Source organism: Pagrus major, chromosome 2 (genome assembly GCF_040436345.1).
Source record: "Pagrus major chromosome 2, Pma_NU_1.0".
Lineage (NCBI taxonomy): Eukaryota > Metazoa > Chordata > Actinopteri > Spariformes > Sparidae > Pagrus > Pagrus major.
Window position 1 is genome coordinate 10,231,308 of NC_133216.1, and position 19,911 is coordinate 10,251,218.

The 19,911-nt window shown below is 40.9% G+C and overlaps 1 protein-coding gene across 1 annotated transcript; it reads left to right on the forward strand.

Annotated features, from left to right (window-relative positions):
* The first annotated feature begins 12,820 nt into the window (after positions 1 to 12,820).
* LOC141012500 (multidrug and toxin extrusion protein 1-like) lies at positions 12,821 to 18,802 on the forward strand. Its single transcript, XM_073486004.1, has 17 exons — positions 12,821 to 12,928; positions 13,692 to 13,793; positions 14,042 to 14,110; positions 14,200 to 14,348; positions 15,127 to 15,169; positions 15,284 to 15,328; positions 15,463 to 15,560; positions 15,637 to 15,734; positions 15,839 to 15,952; positions 16,251 to 16,318; positions 16,445 to 16,553; positions 16,650 to 16,725; positions 16,828 to 16,897; positions 16,986 to 17,118; positions 17,247 to 17,341; positions 17,514 to 17,591; positions 18,524 to 18,802. The coding sequence occupies exons 1-17, from the start codon at positions 12,821 to 12,823 to the stop codon at positions 18,800 to 18,802; spliced, it is 1,734 nt and encodes a 577-aa protein (XP_073342105.1).
* The last annotated feature ends 1,109 nt before the right edge of the window (positions 18,803 to 19,911 follow it).

Sequence of the window (19,911 nt, forward strand, 5' to 3'; positions counted from 1 at the left end):
GAGCCATTGCTGGGGATGGCAATGATTTTTTGTGAATGTCTGTTTCGAGCTCGAACTGTGTCTAATCGTAAAATCAAAAGAATGTATCAGACAGTTGATAAACACACATATTCGTGCCCACACACACGCTTTAGAGGATGGAAAATGTTACGAACCTGTTGAGACTTGAGCAACAGATCACTGACAGGTGGTCATGTTGGCTGAGTCCTCCGCCCATGTAAATACTCATCACACATCATCCTCGTGTGGGCCTCTGGACACAGAAACGCTGTGACATTTAGGTTCAATCTGTACACGAGCTCTGCGATGTGGAGCCCAAATCATCCGACCTCTGCCCCCGTTTCACTCCCACTGTTAGATATTGTGGCCGCCCCTCTTTCCTTTCCTTCAAACCAGTGAGGCAAACCATGCCTTTCGACAGCCGCCTCAGACCCGGGTTCCACAGCCGCTGAAGCGCTGTAGCTTGCGCGTCTCGGCCCCTGAGGTTGCATTTTGCACTATGGAAGCACACCGCAGCGGTTCCCCATTTAGCTGCGGTACTCCCTTCAGAAACAAAGAGTTGTATTTGTATTTAATTGTATTTGTAGCTTTCGTTTCTCCTGCATATTGTGCACTGTCGCTGCCTGTCGGTTACTGTAACTACTCGAGGATGAAACATGTAGTTTGTAGGAAAGTGTTGGTTTGACCAAAAAAATGTTTACAGATTGATGGACTCAGTCGTAAAAAGTGATCAGAACTTGTTTATCTATAATTAAAATGACAGTGTGTAATTGTCATTATTAGCAACATTAGTGTTGTTGCTTGGTAGTTTGCAGTAGCTTGCAGGATATTGTACAATAGACCCCATGCCAGTTGAATTTCCACTTTACTACAGCTGCACTGGAACCAATAGATTTGTGATGAATCTGATGCTGTCTTGTGCACTCGAGGTTGAATTGAGTCTTAACTGTGGCCATGTTTAAAACTCTGTGCAAGTCAAACATATTTTTCTATGAGGAAATATTGTAAAAAGAAATATTTTCAATGTATGTTTTTGGACCTTTTGTTGTTTGACTTGTTGAATGGTTGATTTTTGGCCTTAAATTGTTTTTTCATGTTGAGTAGAGATACAAAACTATTAGATTTGTTTGACCAAAGTATTGAGTTTTATTGTTCGATCATTACAAAGTGCATTTTATCTAGTAGGTATTTTGCTTTTTTCGGATTCTGTATATGTGTGTGCATGTGTGAGTGAGTGTCTGTAGTGGGTATATTTGTTGTAGAGTTGTATTTACTGTGAACGTGAAGACAGCTATGATGTGTGTGCGGAGGAATCAGAGCACGCAGGGAGGCCAGTGTTAACGTACCTGCATGTTCTCACTGCAGCTCACTACTGCCGGCTTTTCAGAACTGAGCGTGTATTATTTTTTTACAGGTTTGGATTGAAGCACTGTGTCAGAGGATTACTCGGTCGAGATTTATGAAAGAAAAAGGGGCTTCTGAGATCTTAGAGTATCTTGGTTTAACTGAAAACCTGCATAGCAGAGCGGAAAGTGAAAACCCAGGAGGGAGCTGTCTTCGACCCGTTTTCTTTCACTGCCTAGGTGGTCCAGTAATTATCTATTTGATTACTACTAAGTATGTACGACTCCCTGTAGTGCAGCCCCTGTAATTGCAGTGCACCAATTAGCATTCCTTGGTAAATGTATAATATTGTAGAAACAATACTCAAATACTTAACTCCATTTTGTTTTGCATTTAGATTGTTGATACTGAAACAACAACAAGATCACTCCCATCAACGTATACACAATAATCAAATGGACTCTTAAGTCTGGATAACACTGATATTTTGATTTGATGGTACATGTGGAGGAGGAGGAGTGAAATATTTATGCTGGGCAGCAACAATGTTAGTAAATGGCAAATAACGACCTGATGGTTAAATGGTGATTGTAATGTGCAATTACTCTATATTGTTCAGTAATGACTCAACTGTCATGTTTGTGGTTTTCTTAACTAATAATAGAGTAGCTGTATTTGTATATAAATAATTCATGGACACAAATTCAACCACTACATGTTGAGTAAAATCCAAATTGGTACTGATAAATAACTGTAGACATTTACTTTGGACCCGACTAACAATTTAAAATTATTTATAAGCATAATAATGTTTTTAAGGAAAATAGATTATTGTATTCTGCCCCTTTCTACAAGCTCTGCTGATGTATTATCAGAAGATTTATGTATTCAATCTTCAAATACATCTAATTAACCTCTCATTCACCGAATCATGACTTAACTATTAACCCAATTTGCCATTTATTAACAGTTCTTTATGGTGTGACAGCTTCTTTTGAAAATGGTTGATTTGAGTATTTGACGCCGGCCTTTTGACCAATGAGGGAAAAAAAAACACCTGGTTTCACTGATACAAAGAATCTTGTTTTGTACAGATCTTCTGTGATGATGAACATGTTATTGTGTTTATTGGACTCGGTCCGTCTTTCATCGTTGCATAAATAAAGATATTTCACAGTTGGAGAATTTAGTTTTGCTCCAGATGAGTCTTGTTATTCCTTCCACATGCTCCTCATCCCCAGAGATGGGCGCTGAATCACCTGCGATAATATGTTTTATACTTCAAGGTCAGGAGTTTTACTGTGGGGCATGAGACTTGGCTGAGATATCCTAGAATTTGCAAGGCTTCTGGGTTGTAAAGCCACACTTAGAAAGCTCAATCCAACTACCAATTCCCTCATGAAACTTGACAACAACTGGTTTGACTGAGCACTTACAGATTACTGACATTGGAGGGACTGACTTTTACTGTAGCAGCCACAGCTGTTGGCCTTATTCTGCCTCACAATCATCAGAGCAGCACTGCTGCTTAACCAATAAATGGCTACAAGCCTGTGCTGATTGCTGGAAATAAACCCAGTCATCCATTCACTGCAGCATGAGGCTGTACAGCTTAATGCTAACATCCTGATGATTAACAGGTACAATATTTAACATGTTTGCCATCTTAGTTTAGCATGTTAGCATTCTAACATTTGTAGATTACCAATAAATGTACTGAGGTTCAGTTTATTTAGTATTTACTCAAAAATAACTGAACAAAAACTGAACGAAATACCAATGCAGGTGTTGTGTCAAAGTGTGCCCCCCACTGTCTTGATTTAAGTTGTGTTATTTCCTGTTTTACTTTGCAGTTATATCTTTCTGTGTCATGTCTCACTTTCTACTTCCTCCCTTTGTCTGTTTTCCCTCCTTTTTCACTCTCAGCTTGTCTTTTCTGTCCTGCCCTTGTGTTCCTGTGTCTCCCATTCCCATCTCCCTGTTCTGTGTTTCTGGCTGTTCATTCCTGATTCCTCGCATTCTTCCTGGCTTGTACTTTGCTTTTCACTTTGTTTAGCTTTTTTGTTTGGTCTTTGTATTTTGTATTTTATTGATTTGGATTTCAGGCTTTTGTTATTAAAGCTTGCATTTTGTTTAGTTACTTGTCTGCCTGTGTGTCTGCGTTTGGGTCCCCTTTGTTGAACCAAGACAGGCACCATGAATTTCTGTACAAAATTAAATAGAAATTCATCCAACACTTAGATATTTCTGGACCAATTGGTGCTGGGTCGCCCACAAACCGACGCAGCAGCTGGCATGGCTAAAAAAATGATATTTAAACATTTACAGCTCCATAATAACTGAGCCAACTCTATGTACTAAAAAAAAGACCATGTTATATGATTGAAAACTCCAGAACAACTACCATAATTGTACTAATCAATCCTAATAAATGGTTACAACATGTATGACAACAACCTTTAGCTGTTCAGAGAGTTTTGTGAATGGTTGAACTGAGTTGGGTCATTATATCAAATACATATCAATAGGCTTGTTGAGTATTCAGCTATTGAGCCTGAATCTGTTTAATAATGTTTCCATAATCATGTCCTTTAACAGTTCACTGAACAGATCCTAAAAAAATATGAGCAATTTTATCAAACTGATGAATTCCCTCATCACTGTGAAGGTGACGAGGACAATGACCTCCGTATAAAGTGTTATATCCTACCCCAGGCATCTGCTATAATGAGCCGGAGCTCTGATTCTCCAAGCCACGTTTAACAGCATTAGTAACATATGGTCTGGGAAAACAGGCAAGAAATTGTTCCCCCGCGAACGGAAGGATTGCTGGTTTCTTATACCACGAGCTTCATGATTCACATGAAAGATAGCTCAAGTCAACCACAGTGAAAGCTGCGATTTAAGTGATTAAAACTTAGTCCTCCTAATTTGTTCTCCCTGTTGTTATAACCGTTTGTGCAGAAGCAGTCACATCAGCTGATCAGTGTCTTCAATCAAGATAATTTTCCTTTGAGGCTCCTTCGTACTGTTGCTACCTCACTAATCAACCTGGTGCTCAAGCAACAACTGAACCACAGAAAAATAACTGTAATCACTAACTTCTTAACTGAAGCATCTGCACTTTATTCAACAACGTGCTTATGTACGGTGCCTTCGTCTACGTTTAACTCTTCAACGCTTGGGGTAAGAATAGCAAACGCAAACTACTCCCTCACACTGCAGTGTAGTCTCACCATGACATCCATTTAGTGGCTGTTCTGCAGCTTTATCAAGAGATGGAGACTTTTCACACGGCTACTGACCCTGTGAAGACTTAGCCTTTTTCTTTCACACACACATTGTTAACCCATTAGCCACAGCCCAGAGCCACACAATTCACATTGCACATCTGCTAGGCCTGGGTTAAAGAACAGTCAACGCTCTCCAAGTCCATTGTTTACTTCAGCCCCGTGTTTAGTCGATTTTTAGGGGATAACGCCGCAAGCCCTTGGCTAAAGTTGGGGTAAGCCTGCTTTGCAATGTGCCAGGATTGTGGCAGTGAGAAAGCTCCTAAGCATGGGGCCAAGAAGGTTCGAAGAATGCTTTTAACCCTGGGCCAGGTGTGGTGTGAAAAGCCCTCAAGACGTCCTTAACAGAAATCCTTAAAGTGAACAGGAAAACATTGAAATTCAAACATTTACATTTACATTCTATTACAACTGGGCAAATTTAATTTTGTTGATGAAGATCGTGTAATTGGATACTTGAGTGTCACAATTAGCAGAGTTGTGAGGCCCGAAATGCAGAAGCAGAGGCAGTTTGGTGGAACAACAAAAAGTAAGCTTGCAGTCCAAATACAAAATCATAAAAAAAATCAAGAATCCAAACATCAAACGCAGGCAGAGAAAAGTCCAAAAAGCAAAGGCAGTCAAAACCCAGGCAACAAACAAAACGATTAAAACTAAACAAACCAGGGAAACACAAGAAACACAGGAGACAACATAGGTAGACACAAGTAGAACACAGGACCAGGGGCACAAAACAGATGAACCAACCAAGAGTGAGGGGAAAACACTGGCTTGAATACACTAATTAGACACAGGTGTATACAGAAAAAGGGCGAGGAAACAGACAAAGGGAGGAAGTGAAAAGTGAAACATGGCACATGAGGATATGAGCTAATAAAACAGGATATAACCGAACCGTGAATAACCAAACCATGAGACTGGGTTACGCTTAACTGACTCAATTTTATTTATATAGCCCAAAATCACAATCACATTGCCTCAATGGGCTTTACAATCTGTACAGTGAACGACATCCTCTCCTCTCCGGACAGACGTGCAGTAGATGTCACATGTGCAGAGAAGAACAACAAAATCACAGTTTACAAGTTGCATCGACAGAATATCCGATGCAAATTATAATACATGTAAAGTGTGTGGATCCAGGAGACGACTGAGCAGGCCGAGGCATCGCCAAGTGGTGCCCGAGCCACACGACCTCCTCTACACGGTGGTGACCTGGAAGAGCGCAGGCCACACAAGATAATTAGCAGTAAAACAGAGAAGATCAGTGAAGAGGCATCAAATGTTACAGAAATACAGATATAAGGAGATAGTGAAACAGAGGAGAGCAACGATCCAGTGGAGCCCAGGGTATGACGATCCATATGCATCAATATGTGATGCAGCAGGAGCCAGGAGAGGTAGATGGTCACCAGGGGGCCTGTGGTCCATCAGAAGGGAGCCTGAATGAAAAGAGAGGAGGAGGAGGAGGAGGAGGGTGAGGAGGAAGCTATAGAGAGTGAGAGAGCGACACAGCTTGCAGCTTGTGGGGACAGAAAAAAAAACAAAAGTTAGAGAAATGTTAATCAGAATAAACAGATCGCCTGTAGGATGGAAGTGCAGGCAGAGAGTGGATGAAGTATAATTCAGGGTGAATGGCAACACAAGAAACAGGCAAACGCAGACAGAACGCCAGGAACATGACAAAAACAACAGCAGGATCAGGGAAACTCAACAGATGACTTGACAAAGACTGAACTAAAGTCTGGACTTAAATACAAACTAAACCAATGAGGTGCAGGAGGAGGGAAGCGGAGAAACACAGGTGAGGCTTGTGAGTGGAGAAACACTAGGAACAGAGAAGGAGCTGATGGGCTGGAAAACACTGGGAACAGGGCTGGTTTAATTAGACAGATGCAAGACAGGTGTGCAGGGGAAATCAGGCTGTGAGGAGCACAAGAACATAGGAGGGAAACGGCGTATTGCTGCAGCTAAGTATTACTAGTTGATATTTTTAGAATCACTGATACCACTTTTATTATAAGATACGCTGCATTAGATCTATTTCCTGTAACTTAACGCTTAATACTTGTCTAGCAGCACAGTGCGATGCTTGCGTAAGAAAGACACCGTCATCCAGAAGGTCATGCATTTTTTCCCTCTGCAATACAAAACAAGTCAGTTACCTAGCAGCAATTTAACACTTCACATGACCTCCAGCTCTGCTCCAGGCAGCAGCTCCACTGAATCAACCTGATTGTTATTCCAAAACAGCAGACTGGGGTTTAATTTGTCCTGTGATCTGGCAGGTGATTTCTGGATGCCAGGCCAGCGATGAGGAATGCATTAAAATCTGAATAGATCAACAGTCCAGAGCAGCCCAGAGATAGAGAGAGTGGTATTTCATGCCTGATCTCCACACAAGAGGAATATAACCTCAGATAGTGTAAATAACACAACACACATTCTTAACCAGAGCACATTCCTGGGGCCGGCAAGGAGAGACAGAGATAAACTTTTGTACCTCTGGCAACACTTCTCCTACTAGCCTGGTTTAATATTACACATTGAAATTGGCCTCATTAAACATTCTGTGCTGTTGTTCGAATTCATTTTGATTTGAAATAATAATAATAATAATAAAAAGTGGCTGCAGCTTTATGTCAGTTATGAGACGTAATGTAGTTTATGTTTTGACCTTAGTTATCTGCAGCCGTGGTGACGCTGGAATAAACGATTTAGCTGTTTGCTGAAAGTCGAGGAAACTACCAAGGGGGTGCTCTGCGGGAAGATTAAAAATAGTCCTCGAAATTATTCTGGAGGGCACAGCGTTGGCTGGAAGCTCGGTCGCTCGGATGCGTACGAAAATCCTGCTGTATGAGCCGGCGACACACCCTCTGAATTCACATCTGGGTCACAAGAAATGATGAAGAATTTGGAAACCTGCTGAATACTTTTAGGGGGAAAAAAACAAACTGTAGATTGCATTTGAGAAGGCAATTACCTAAAATGCCCCCATGAAGACAGGGTCAGATGCTGAGGTCACATATCAGTGGTCGCAGCAGCATCAGATGTGACAGGCTCTGTCTCTTCATAGCAGAGCTCACATCTTTTACCGCCATCATTAACCAAAGTCATAAATATTTAACTGAGCTTAAGGATGGTTCAGAGGCTTTTCCACTCTCTGTGTTCAAGACGTTTAATATTATAATTAAAACAGAAGCTACACGAGGAGCATAATTTGTTTTGTTTGTTTTGTACCTGCAAGCAAGATGTCTAAAAAACAAGATTCCACTGCATATCCAGGTTAATTTTACAATTATGTCATTTAATTTCTTTGTAATCTAGGATAGTAAATACAGGAATCTTGTATAAAAGCTATCTAGCAAGAGTGTTGTCAGCTTAGTAGCTCATTAACACAAGATGTGTTCTTCTTGCAGCATTGTGAAAGACAAAATGAGAGTGAATAATTAAAGGAGAACCAAACGAATAAACAGTACGAGCCTTTAAGGTTTAGGTTTAATTCAGTCAAACACAAATCATCAGTGGGATAAATTGTCAAAGTAAGATTTGGCTCTTGATCCTTTGATCCACCTGGAAAGCACAGGCGGTGTAGCTGTGCAGAGTGTTTTGAATTAAACAGGAGGCGGGATTAAAAATGGGATGTTGAACCTCCGATAATGTTCAGCCAAGATAAGCCCACTATCCTGGAAGATTAATTTTTAACTTTGACGCGAGTCGGTGGAGTTGAGAAAGCATCTTTTGCTTTGGACTGTATAACTTTGCTCAGTGATAAGGAGCTGGAGGTTCCCATGCTAGAAAATAATTAAAATGTTCTCCTGCATACCCACTCCTCTGTGTCTCATAGTACTCAACGACTTTGCTCTCTCTGAAGGTGGCTCGGATGACTTTTTTACTGTGTGTCCTTCATGGTCCTCAAAGACTGTGGATATCTTCTCTGTCTTCAGGGTTGGTGTCTGACAGCACAGTGTCACTCAGCACAGTCACAGACTTTAGAGGGAACTTGACAGGCAGCTGATGTGCTGACATATGGGGCCGAATAATAAGACCAACCCTGCTATTATGCATCAATGAAACCCGATATTTCAAATAAATGTTTTGATGAATCTTTTTCAAATTCCAGTAGACGTAGATACTGAAAATATGATAAAATTGAGTGATAATCTAGGCCTACTTCTTCTATACCGCTACTGAAAGCTGCTACAGTGAGAGAACCAATAAAATGAGAGCCTCGACCTCCTTAAAGGTGCCCTGTAAAGTTATAGTTACATTCAGCGTCCCTCACCAAACACATTAAGACTGTCCTTGAGGTCTAAGAAGCAGGATGAATTCATGCCTTCCCTAATAATACATTACATTCAAGTTCACATGCTTGCTCTTCTGAGCACATCGCAGAGTTTCTTGGTGCATTACAGCCACCTGAGGATCAGTAGAATGGTGTAAAGCCAATGTCAGGACTGACGCCGTGTCCCATTTCCATATTACACTTTGACTTTAAGCAGGTTGTATTATGTAGTGCTTTATAAAATCACAAAAGAAAGTGTACTCACACTCAAAGCAGACAATACGCATACTAAATACATTTTTAGAGGAGGTACCCACAGCTGGAAAAAAGTTAAATAAATTGTGTGTGGTGGTGAAACATCTCCAGATATAACTAAAATGTTGTATTATGTTGGAGAGATGACTACTGAAGTTAGCATGCTAACCAGCTAGCCTCAGCCTGTCCTGGTCCGAAGCTCCTCTGCTAGCGGTATAAACATCAACACTTCCCCAGTTAGTTAAGACAGCTGCTAGCATGGCTGTAAACTCTTGTGTGCCATTATTTTGACTAACCCCACAGATGCATGTATTTTTCTTTTTACAGAATAAGCATATCAAATGTTATTTTTCCTAATTCATTATGTCTTTATCAAACAAATGAAAGTATTGTTGTGTGTGAAGGTTTTAACTTCCTATTGTTCCTCAGTCTTTCTCTTCTCTTCGCCTGTCACATCGCACAACATTCAGACAGCTGGAGAGAAAGCCAAGACTAGCCCTGCCATGCTAGATCTTCATAGCACATACTTACATAATCACCTATTAAAAGTTTTGTTATACTTGGCATTGCTTTTGTAGTCTCACCGAGGCTTACACACTCTCTGACACACAAATCCCAGTCTGTCATATCAGGATAAAAAAATTAACGTGCCTTATTCAACAAGCAGAGAAAAGACATACTTGATGGGCAGAGACAGTGAAAAGAGAGGACAAGAGAGACACAAGGCAGGGAAGACGACCCAAAGCAGAAGCGGGGACACGGAGAGACCGAGGGGAAGCTGAGATATGAGGTGCCATCCGATGGACTCAGCAAACACAAAGGCAAGAGCAGTGTTAGAGAAAATAACAAGTGACAGATACAAATCACTGGCGCTGCAGCACATGCTATCCGTGATTCCAACAGCCTGATTGATTTACCCAACATAAAGCCTAAAGGGCTTCGGGTTGTCACACTAGGGGATCTCAGTCTCTCAAACTAAGACTGAAAGCCGCATGCAGAATGAACACAAATGCCACATTCTGCTCGTCCCTCCCTGTTAACAGAGATGCATTTGAAGCTACAATTCACTCACCTTTTCTGATAATACGGTGAGATCAGTAAATCAGATATTAATAATCATATTCTCATTCCTTTAATCGGTAAAAGCTTGTTTGAGTCTAGTGTTGGCAGTGCACCCCCCCAGCTGGTTATTGCCCCCTGCCACACCCTGAAAAGGAGTCAGCTCAGTTACCTCTTTTCTACCAAAGGAGAATGTCATGATTTGAGTTTTTGGTTTTGTTATTTCCTGTTTTATTTTGAAGGACTATCCTCATGTGTCTTGTTTCATGTTCCGTTTCCTTCCTTTGTCTGTGTTTCCCTTTTCCCTTTTCACTTTTTGGATGCCAATGTAGGCATGCAAAGCCAGGAGCAACACTTGTGAAGAGTTGATGTAGTCCACCATCATTGTGATTAGAGATGCTCGGTGACATGGTAATGACTCTACGTTGGCTCTCATGCCCGTGGAAAAGCAGTCCCATTCTTAGAAGGTTCGCATGTTGAACCAACTCCAAACTAACACTAGCACCAGCCAAGAACAAGCACTTGGTTCGCTTTGGTTGAAAGGAGGTAAGTAATGGCCAGATGAACATGACAAAGAGCTCAAGAAGTCAACCTGGACTCCAAATTCCCTAGGACCCAATCCAATCGAGCATCCAGACATGCCGGAACAAGTCCGATCCATGGAGGGTACACCTCGCAAACCAACAGGACTCAAATGATCTGCTGCCAAAGGACTGGTGCCAGACACCACAGGACACTCCCAGAGGTCTTTTGTCCATGCTTTGATGGGTCAGAGACAATCAGTCTGGATTATGTTCAGTGACAACATTTTTTGAGTGGATAAACGTACTGTGCTCAACTCTTATTCAGGTGGTTGGGGTGCAGTGCAGGAAATTGCAAGACTCGCATTAAGACCAGTCTGAGGTAAAGTTCAGGCTATAAAAGCTAAATCAAGTAACAACATTTCCCCATTATTTTAATAGAAAATGTTGTTTGGTCAGCATTGCGTTTTTCCTTAAAACATATTTACTGCTATATAAACAGTACTTCTCAGAGGCAGGGCTGTTTTATACAGACATGCTTGACTACCTGCGTCATCCTCTCCAGGGTATCAGGTTTGGTTGAGCCTACTCTGAGCATGTTGAGACTGCAGTGCTGGCAGAAACTCTGTACATTTTGCTCTCTATTGTTCGGCTTGAACCCCCATTCAGACTGACGGATTACCTGAGGAGAGAGAATCCAAATACTTGTCTTTCTCGCTGTGATCTCACTGCTTGCCATGGATTTCACCATACTCTGTTGTTTTTCTGTGAAACCTATTTTGCCAAAAACACATACTGTTTGGAAAAAAAATGGGCTGCTCAGAGTCTCATACTCACTTCAACAATTTTGCTTTTACAGGGTTGAATAGAGGGATTCAGAGGAAATAGAGGGTTGGAACAACTTTCCGAGTGGGCAATGACACAAGCAAATTGTCTGAGTGAGTGTGTGTCTGTGTAACACTGTGCACCAAATGGATATATCTCCTGAGGGCTTTGTTTCTTTCATCAGATTTTCAATGAGAAGCAATCAGAGTGACACACTCGACTTTGTGGAAAAACTTTGTGTGTCCATCGAAGGGGCAAAAATGGGTGAACCAAACAATTTTCTGTCGTTATGAGGAAAGAGGAATTCACCAAATGCATTCTCACTGGAAGCTTAGTGCTGAAATCTTTGAGGGGAAAGACTGACAAAAATCTTTAAATCAACAAATCAACCAAAATGTAAATGCTATTTTAGTTATCTCCAGCTTTCAAGGCCCCACAAATCTTATGTGCAAGTATTTTTTCTATATCCGCAAAACAGGAAGCATACTTGCACTGATATATGCCATCACTCTGCTACAGATAGCTAGCTGAATGGGTTTTCTGCCTGACAGCTACTGAGGTCTGCATTTCATTTCAGATGGTTGCCAGAGCACTGACTGGTTAACCTTTACTGCTTCTGTGACATGTTAATGTTTTATATTCCCAAACACTATAATGCACATGTCTGGCTGAAGTGATGGAGACTGATTGGACTGATTTCACTTCTTCAAAGGAAACCTGCGCAGGCATTAAAATGCAAAAGGTGTTCATGAATAATCATAACTTCATACCTTCTGTCTGTTTACATATTATATCTGACAACACCGAGTTAGGCTGAAGGCAGGTTATGCTTATTTAGTATGCTTCCTGAAGTGGGAACTATTGGCACATATAATTATTCACTCAGTGAATCCAATGGAACGCAAAATTACATTTTAACTGAATGTGTAATTAAATTGTAAATGTCATCTATGTGAACCTCTTGTATCCACCTAGAGAACATTGCATTAAATAGTAACTCATAAAATGAACTCTGTACCATGTTACACCTTTACATAATATTGTGTTTTTTCCCACAGTCTCAACCTGAGATGCAATTTGTTAAACAGACCTCAACTAAATTAATTAGTAACCATTTGAGATGTTGAAATACTGAAGACAAGAGTGGTGACTTCTGTCCCCCAAGAGCATCAAAGATACTGTAAACAGAAAGGAGCGACGCTTCAGTGGAACAACCTTCATTAGCATCTGATCCTGCAGACATGAGGGACTACAGTGACAGGCTTTTCTGCTGCAGGTGGGTGCGCCACAGGGTTCCCCTGGCCCACAGAGAGGAGCTGTACCACATCCTGAGGATGACAGGGCCTCTGGTAAGGACTGGCTCTGTTTCATACCCTTGCTTCATCTGGTCTTTCTTTGTTGATGAAGACTGATAAAAGTGTTTTGTTTCAAATGTCAGGAAAGTTGACCCTGTGTCTGAGCTATAGAAGCAGAAACCAGTCAACCTGAAGCTGCCAGGTTTCAAACAGTGGCTGCAACCTGCCAAATTGATGAGCTTGTTTGCAAAAAGAGCCACGCTAATCAATTCCAAATTGTGTTTACTGCGATTTACCAACCCAACCGCCAGAAGTAACGTTTCTGCTAAACCACCTTTATGTTGCAACTTTCCGTCTGTTTAGGTAAAATTTTCTATTTCTCTCTTGCCACAATGCTGTGTTTATACTCTGCTTAGATTTAGGCACAATAACCACTTGGTTACGGTTCGTAAAACATCATGGTTTAGGTTAAAAATACTTGTTTTGGTCGTCACGATCACAGGTGGAGATGGTTCAATTTGCCATAAAAAATAGCTGGTTTTGTCGTAAACAAAAATAGCTAGAAAAGTCCCTAGGTGTCCCTACAAATCTGCACTGGTGTGACTCGAACAGCCTTGTTTGCTGTAATAATGCCACCTCCATCCTCTGCACCTCTTGACGTGTAGGTCAGCTAATAAGCATATAATGTGAACGTGATATGCCACATTAGGTACAAGTGTCAACCTTGGACGTATCTGTGGTTTGCAGAAACGTTAACTGCTAACATTTAATCCTGACGACCGGTAGCTGTATCAACTCTTTATGTTTGTCTTTCTAGCTTCTCTCTCGAATCCTCACTTACCTGCTTCCATTTGTGGTTACGATGTTCTGTGGGCGTCTGGGAAATGATGTGATGGCTGGGTATGGACTAGCTTCTGCTGTAAGTGGTCACCTGTATGCTCTACAGACTTGTGGATGCTCGAAAAATGATGGCTGGAGATGTAATTTCAAGGGAGAAAATACGATGTTTCGACTATAAACTCTGCATAGCTTTTATGGTTCTCTCTAAAACCCTGATGATTTAATCAATATATAGGACATTTACTGGTATGAGTCATAGAAATAGTGGTTACATCAGAATCCTTGAGAATATCACACTCATTCAAGTATGTTTCATATGCTTTTCAGACTATAAATGTCACCACTGCAGCAACAGGATGTGGTCTGGGACTGGCATGTGATACTTTGGTGTCTCAGGTATATAATATAATATCCCAGACTCCAGGTAAAAACTGTTTATTGCTCTCTGTTCTGTAATGATTAAGATCGTCTGTGCTGTCGTGCAGACATTTGGTGGTAAGAACCTGCTGCGGGTGGGAGTGATCCTTCAGCGGGGCATCATCATCCTGCTGTTGTTCTGCCTGCCCTGCTGGGGTCTCCTCATTAATGCTGAGGCTATCCTGTTGTGCATGGGACAGGACCCTAACGTGGCCAGGTAACTAACAGCACCAACTATGCAGTAATACTACTGCTATTACCACCAGTGATGTGTCCCTACATTAACAAACACGGCAACAAATGCCACTCTTGTCCCCACAGATTCACTGAACAGATTCAGCATAAACAGAGAATCTGGATTTCAAATATTGATGAAATGACTTTTATGAATTCTGTGTTAAGTCTATATTTCTATGGTAGTAGTAGTCACACACACTGTATTATTTAAAGGAGACATATTATGTTCATTTTCAGGTTCATAATTTTATTTTGGTTACTACTAAAATAGTTTTTAATGCTCAAGAAACCCATCCGTTTTCTCATACTGTCCAGTGCTGCAGTGTCTGAGATGCTCTGTTTTGGCTCCTGTCTCTTTAAGGACCCCTTTCCCAACTATCCAGCCTCCTCTGATTGGCCAGCTCACACACGCCTGAGCCAGAACCGCTCACCGCGTCTCCGGTCGGCTCTGTCATGTTTTCGACTTCAAGTTAGCTTCGCCTCTACCGTGAATATAGGCATAGGTTAAACAAACGTGTGACACGGTGACGCAGTGTGATGTAGCAGGACTACTGATGAGGCGTTTTAGGAGCAGCATATTTCTTCAAGGTTGCTCAGACTACACAATAACTTCTTCTCCTGAAAGGCAAACTTTTCTTGCCATGAATACATTTTCTAGTGGCATTGAAGTAAATGAGGTTGAACTTACTGACACTGAACAGCATATATTACCTTAAATTATCATTTTCTTGGCGCTGAATACAGCTTCTTGATTTCAGAATAGCCCAGCTGTATATTACAGCCTTCCTACCAGCTGTACCAGTGAGTTGTTCTCCCACCTTCATGTGCAAATTCAATTCATTGTCAGTGATGTCTAGAGAAACTGCTCCCTCGAACCTTAACATGAAGAGTTTTTTATCTATTTTTCTCTCATAGGCAATGTTTTTACACGGGCTTCAGGTGTCTTATCTGCAGAACCAGGTGCCCTTGTGTCCTGTACACAGCTCTTTTATATCCGGAAATCAAAACATGTCGTCTTCATTAACATAATTACATTTCTGATGGGAAAGGTATAAGTGGCACTCACTCACATCATCTGTTGTTTGTGTACTCAGGGTATAATACTGCCTCAGATGTACACTGCTGCCTTGGCAAACATTGCAAACGTGCTGACGAACTACATCTTTCTTTACTGGCTGGATCTGGGTGTTAGGTAGGTGTACTCACACTTCTCATTTTAATTCTGAATAAAACATTTCCACACTGATATCTGTGTGCTCGTCTTACAGTGGATCTGCTGCGGCCAATACTCTGTCACAGATTTACATCTGTGGTTTTATGTTTGCTTGGATTTGGTGGAAGAAGCTCCATGTAACAACATGGGGAGGTGAGGGATTTAATATTCATGGTTTCCTTATGTTTTCATGCATCACTCTGTCCACCCTCCATCTTTGTCACACTACATAAATGAGTTTCTCTCTCCCCCTGCAGGCTGGTCTGTAGAATCGCTGCAGGAGTGGGGCTCCTACATGAAACTGGCCATTCCCAGTGTGTTAATGACATGTTTCGAGTGGTGGGTTTATGAGTTTGGGGGATTTTTTGCAGGTAATCCAATTATGTTCATAATCATATTGAGCCTGTTCTGACACTGTAATAAAAGTCAAATTAACATTTTTTTCTCATTTAGTTAATGAAAATGTACATGTTTTATTTGTTTTAGGATAATACAGCTAACTAAGCTAACTGAAATATTTAAGGCAGCAGTTGAACTTACATTTTTAAATTGAACCAGCCCCAATGAACAGGGCAGAACTGTCTTAGTTGAGCCCATTGATTTTATCAAACCAGCATGTGTTACTGACTCTGAGTCGTGACTTCTTTCTTCTCTGTCTGTGATGATCAGGAATGCTGAGTGAAGATGAGCTGGCAGCCCAACATGCTGTGATAATGGTGGCTTTCATCACCTACATGGTACTTACTGAACTCTGCACACATCTCAGATTAGTTAAACATACTAAAATGAACTTTTGCTTATGAAAAAGTATATCCTGAATGTATTCTCAGTGTATTTTTATTTGTTAAATGATAAATCCATAGTTCCCTCTCGGTATCCAAGCTGCAGCGTGTGCCCGTGTTGGAAACGCCCTCGGTGCAGGAGACACCGCCAGGGCGATCCTCACCAGCAAGATGTCGCTCACTCTTGCAGGTCAGCTAGAAACATGTTGTGGTGGCCTATATTGAGAACATCATTACATGTTTGATTTTCTACTGTTTGACAGAGTTCACAGCTCCTCTCTTCTAGGTAGCTTTGCAATTGTTGAAGGTCTTGTGCTTGGCTCTACTAAGACAGTGATTGGCTACATGTTCACCTCTGATGAGTGAGTCTCTCCAGCTGCATTAACGTTTCGGTAACTTTATGCTGTAGACATTAAAAAGCACAACTGCTACATGCAAAGACACAATCTTAATGATCATTTCAGGAAGATCGTGGGTCTGGTTTCTCATCTGATGAATGCTTACTGTTTCCTTCAGTTCTTTGATGGTCTTGTGGTGAGTTTACAAGCAAAATCTATTTGCAGTATGATGCCAGAAGCAAGTCATTTATGTCAGTTATGAAATTTGTTTTTCCCCATGATAGTGTGTGTGCACAGGCATCTTCTTGGGCACAGGCAAACAGAAGATTCCAGCTGTGGCCAATTTCATTGGATACTACTGCATAGGACTTTCACTGAGTGTTACTCTAATGTTTGTCGCAAAACTGAGAGTTTTAGGTAATTGCATGAAATGGCCCTGTTTTTTTTACTTTCAGAGACATTATAAATGACACGCAGGAAGAGCAGGTTATTATAAATGAAGCCTGCTGTGCCCTCGACAGACTCATTTGTCTTCCTCTCCGCAGGTTTTTGGCTGGGACTGCTCATTTGTGTCGTCGTACAATCCACCTTCTACATCATTGTCATCTTCAAGCTGAACTGGAAGAGAATGACAGAGGAGGTGAGCTACTGGCTAATCTAACATTCAGGATCGTGCATGGAACCAGCTGTTCACGTACACTGACAGAACTGGTTTGTTTGAAGCGCTGAGACGAATCTGGCACATCTCAATAACTATCTGTTAAGTATACGAATACGGAGGAATTGGCAGTAACACTTTTGTTTGTTTGCAGGCTGTGAAACGAGCTCAGAAAAAGACGCACATGGCATTATTAAGCACAGCGGTTGACCAGACAGTAAGTAATGGAAATGTAAGTGGCCTGTTACTCTCATAACTAAATGACCTTTCATAGCGTGCTTCACACTGTTAGCAATGGATCATTCTATTTTGTTTTCTATGTAATTTGATGACTCTCCATATGACTAAAAGGAACAATTTACCCAAAAATGAATATTCAGTCATTACCTAATCCCCTCTATGAAGTCTACAAAACATTTCTGGATCTTCACAGCAAAATAGCGTTGCAGCATTCTCCTCCAAACAGTTAAAAGTAGATGGCGACTTGTTTTGAACTGTAAAAAAACAACAACCAATAAATGGCTCCATTCAGTTTGTACACATTCCAAGTCTAGAGAGGCCCTGAGATCCCAAACTGATTCGAAAAGACATTACTGACACCCTTTTGTTAATCTTCACTTTAGCTGCTAAGCTACAGAAAAAGTGCTAGTGCAGCCCCTGTGTGAAGTGGCTGCGCAAGCTCAAAAGTTTGAATAACGTCTTTTCAAATCAATCTGGGATTTTGCAGCTATCAGAGACTTTTTTTTCATATTCTTACGTAGTCCCCATCTACTTCAGTTGTTTAGGATAATGCTGCAACGCTGTTTTGTTTTGAGGCTTCAGAAATGTTTTGTGGACGACGAAATGAAAAAGAGTTTCCATTTTTGGCTGAAATGTTCCTATAAAGCCACATTACCTAGACAACAACATCACTGTTGTCAATACAAATCGTCATAAATGTCATAACAACGTTATGTGTTGAAAACTTGTACGTGGAAGTAAACATCTATGTAACGCTGTGATCCTACCCTCTCACTGAGGTTACACAGTACAGAAACAAATGATAGGGGGGCGGAGTGGCTGAGACAGAGACACCATTCACTCCGTTACAAGACACTGTACCATCAACATGATTTTAAAGCTGTTATTTTAAAAATAAAGTAATTGGAAATGTGTTTTCCCAAGTCAGTGGACGGCTACATGTCAGTGAGCGCCGAGGGCCATGAGACGCAGGGTGGACAGCAGCTGAAGGGAGGCCATCTCTCCATCACACAGCTCATCCTCAGGCGAGGCCTCACTATGTTTGCAGCAGTTGCTCTTCTAGCCCTGGGAACAAGCGTGCACTTCCTCGTGCCCTTGCCAGAGACTTCAGAGGCCAACTTTACTTCGGACTGGATCAATACTACATATAGTCCTGATCAAATTTTCTCCACTGTGCTGCTCCCAAATGAAGAGTCGGGGTAACCCTGAGAGCCTTGATAATGAAAGCATTGTTCGTGTTCAGTGTCGTAAAAAACATTGAATTTTAGACTCTCGTTCACTCATTATTGTTGGCAGAAAGTGAACAAATGGTGGCAGATTTGATGGAAAGTTTAAGTGAATGAATGATTCTTTTATTGTTTTATCATCAGCATTGTTTATCTCATCTGCACTGGTGTCATGTTGATCTGTAACTCTGCTCGATAAATGTTTTACTCAAGTGAAGAATAGTTTGCGGGCTCTTTAGAGCATTTATAAGTATAACTCAGAACTTTTATTGAATAAAGAAATGTGGTTTTGTGAGATAAACATTTCTGTGTATTTGTATTCAGTGGTTGTTTTCTTTGAGTACTAAATGCTTATATGCTAGAATTAAGCAGAGTTCAGGGTTCCAGCACCTTCTTAAACGTAAAATTCATGAACTTTTCAATGACTTTCCAGGCTCAATTCCCTCAAGTTTAAAGATCCAACACATCAACGGTTGAGACACAGATCAAGATTAATTACAATTATAACACTAACAGTTTTTGGAAAGAGACCTAGCAGGCTTTACAGAAGCTAACAGACAACAATTAAAGATGGAAACTGTGTCACACATACAGACAGCGCAACAAAATGTGAAGTAAAAGTATCTCAAAAGAACATCAATTTATATTTTTGCCCAAAATATATAAATACAAGCACTTTCAATGACTCATGTCTATTTATGTCTATTTTTGAATGCCTTGATTTCCCCCCTCAAATTCACAAACGTTCAAAGATTGAATTACGCTGAGCATGTAAAAACTCAATTAGGGCTTAAATTAGAGTTTAAGCAATGAACTCTGTGCAGCACATCAGTTTCACACTCTGTATTAGAACAAAGATGAAGGTGCTTCATGTAGTTTTGGGGAAGAAATTTTAATCAGAAGAGAAAGATCTTCACTGACTGAATTTTTTATGCCTAAACAAACTAAATAAACAAACTGTCTTTGTTTTCATGGCTGAATAAATCAATTTCATATGAAACAATTTCATACTGTTTTACTTTGTTTATATATGGCGGACCCTGCCACCTTTCTAGCTTCAAACAGTGTTCTGAGACCTTATTTTCC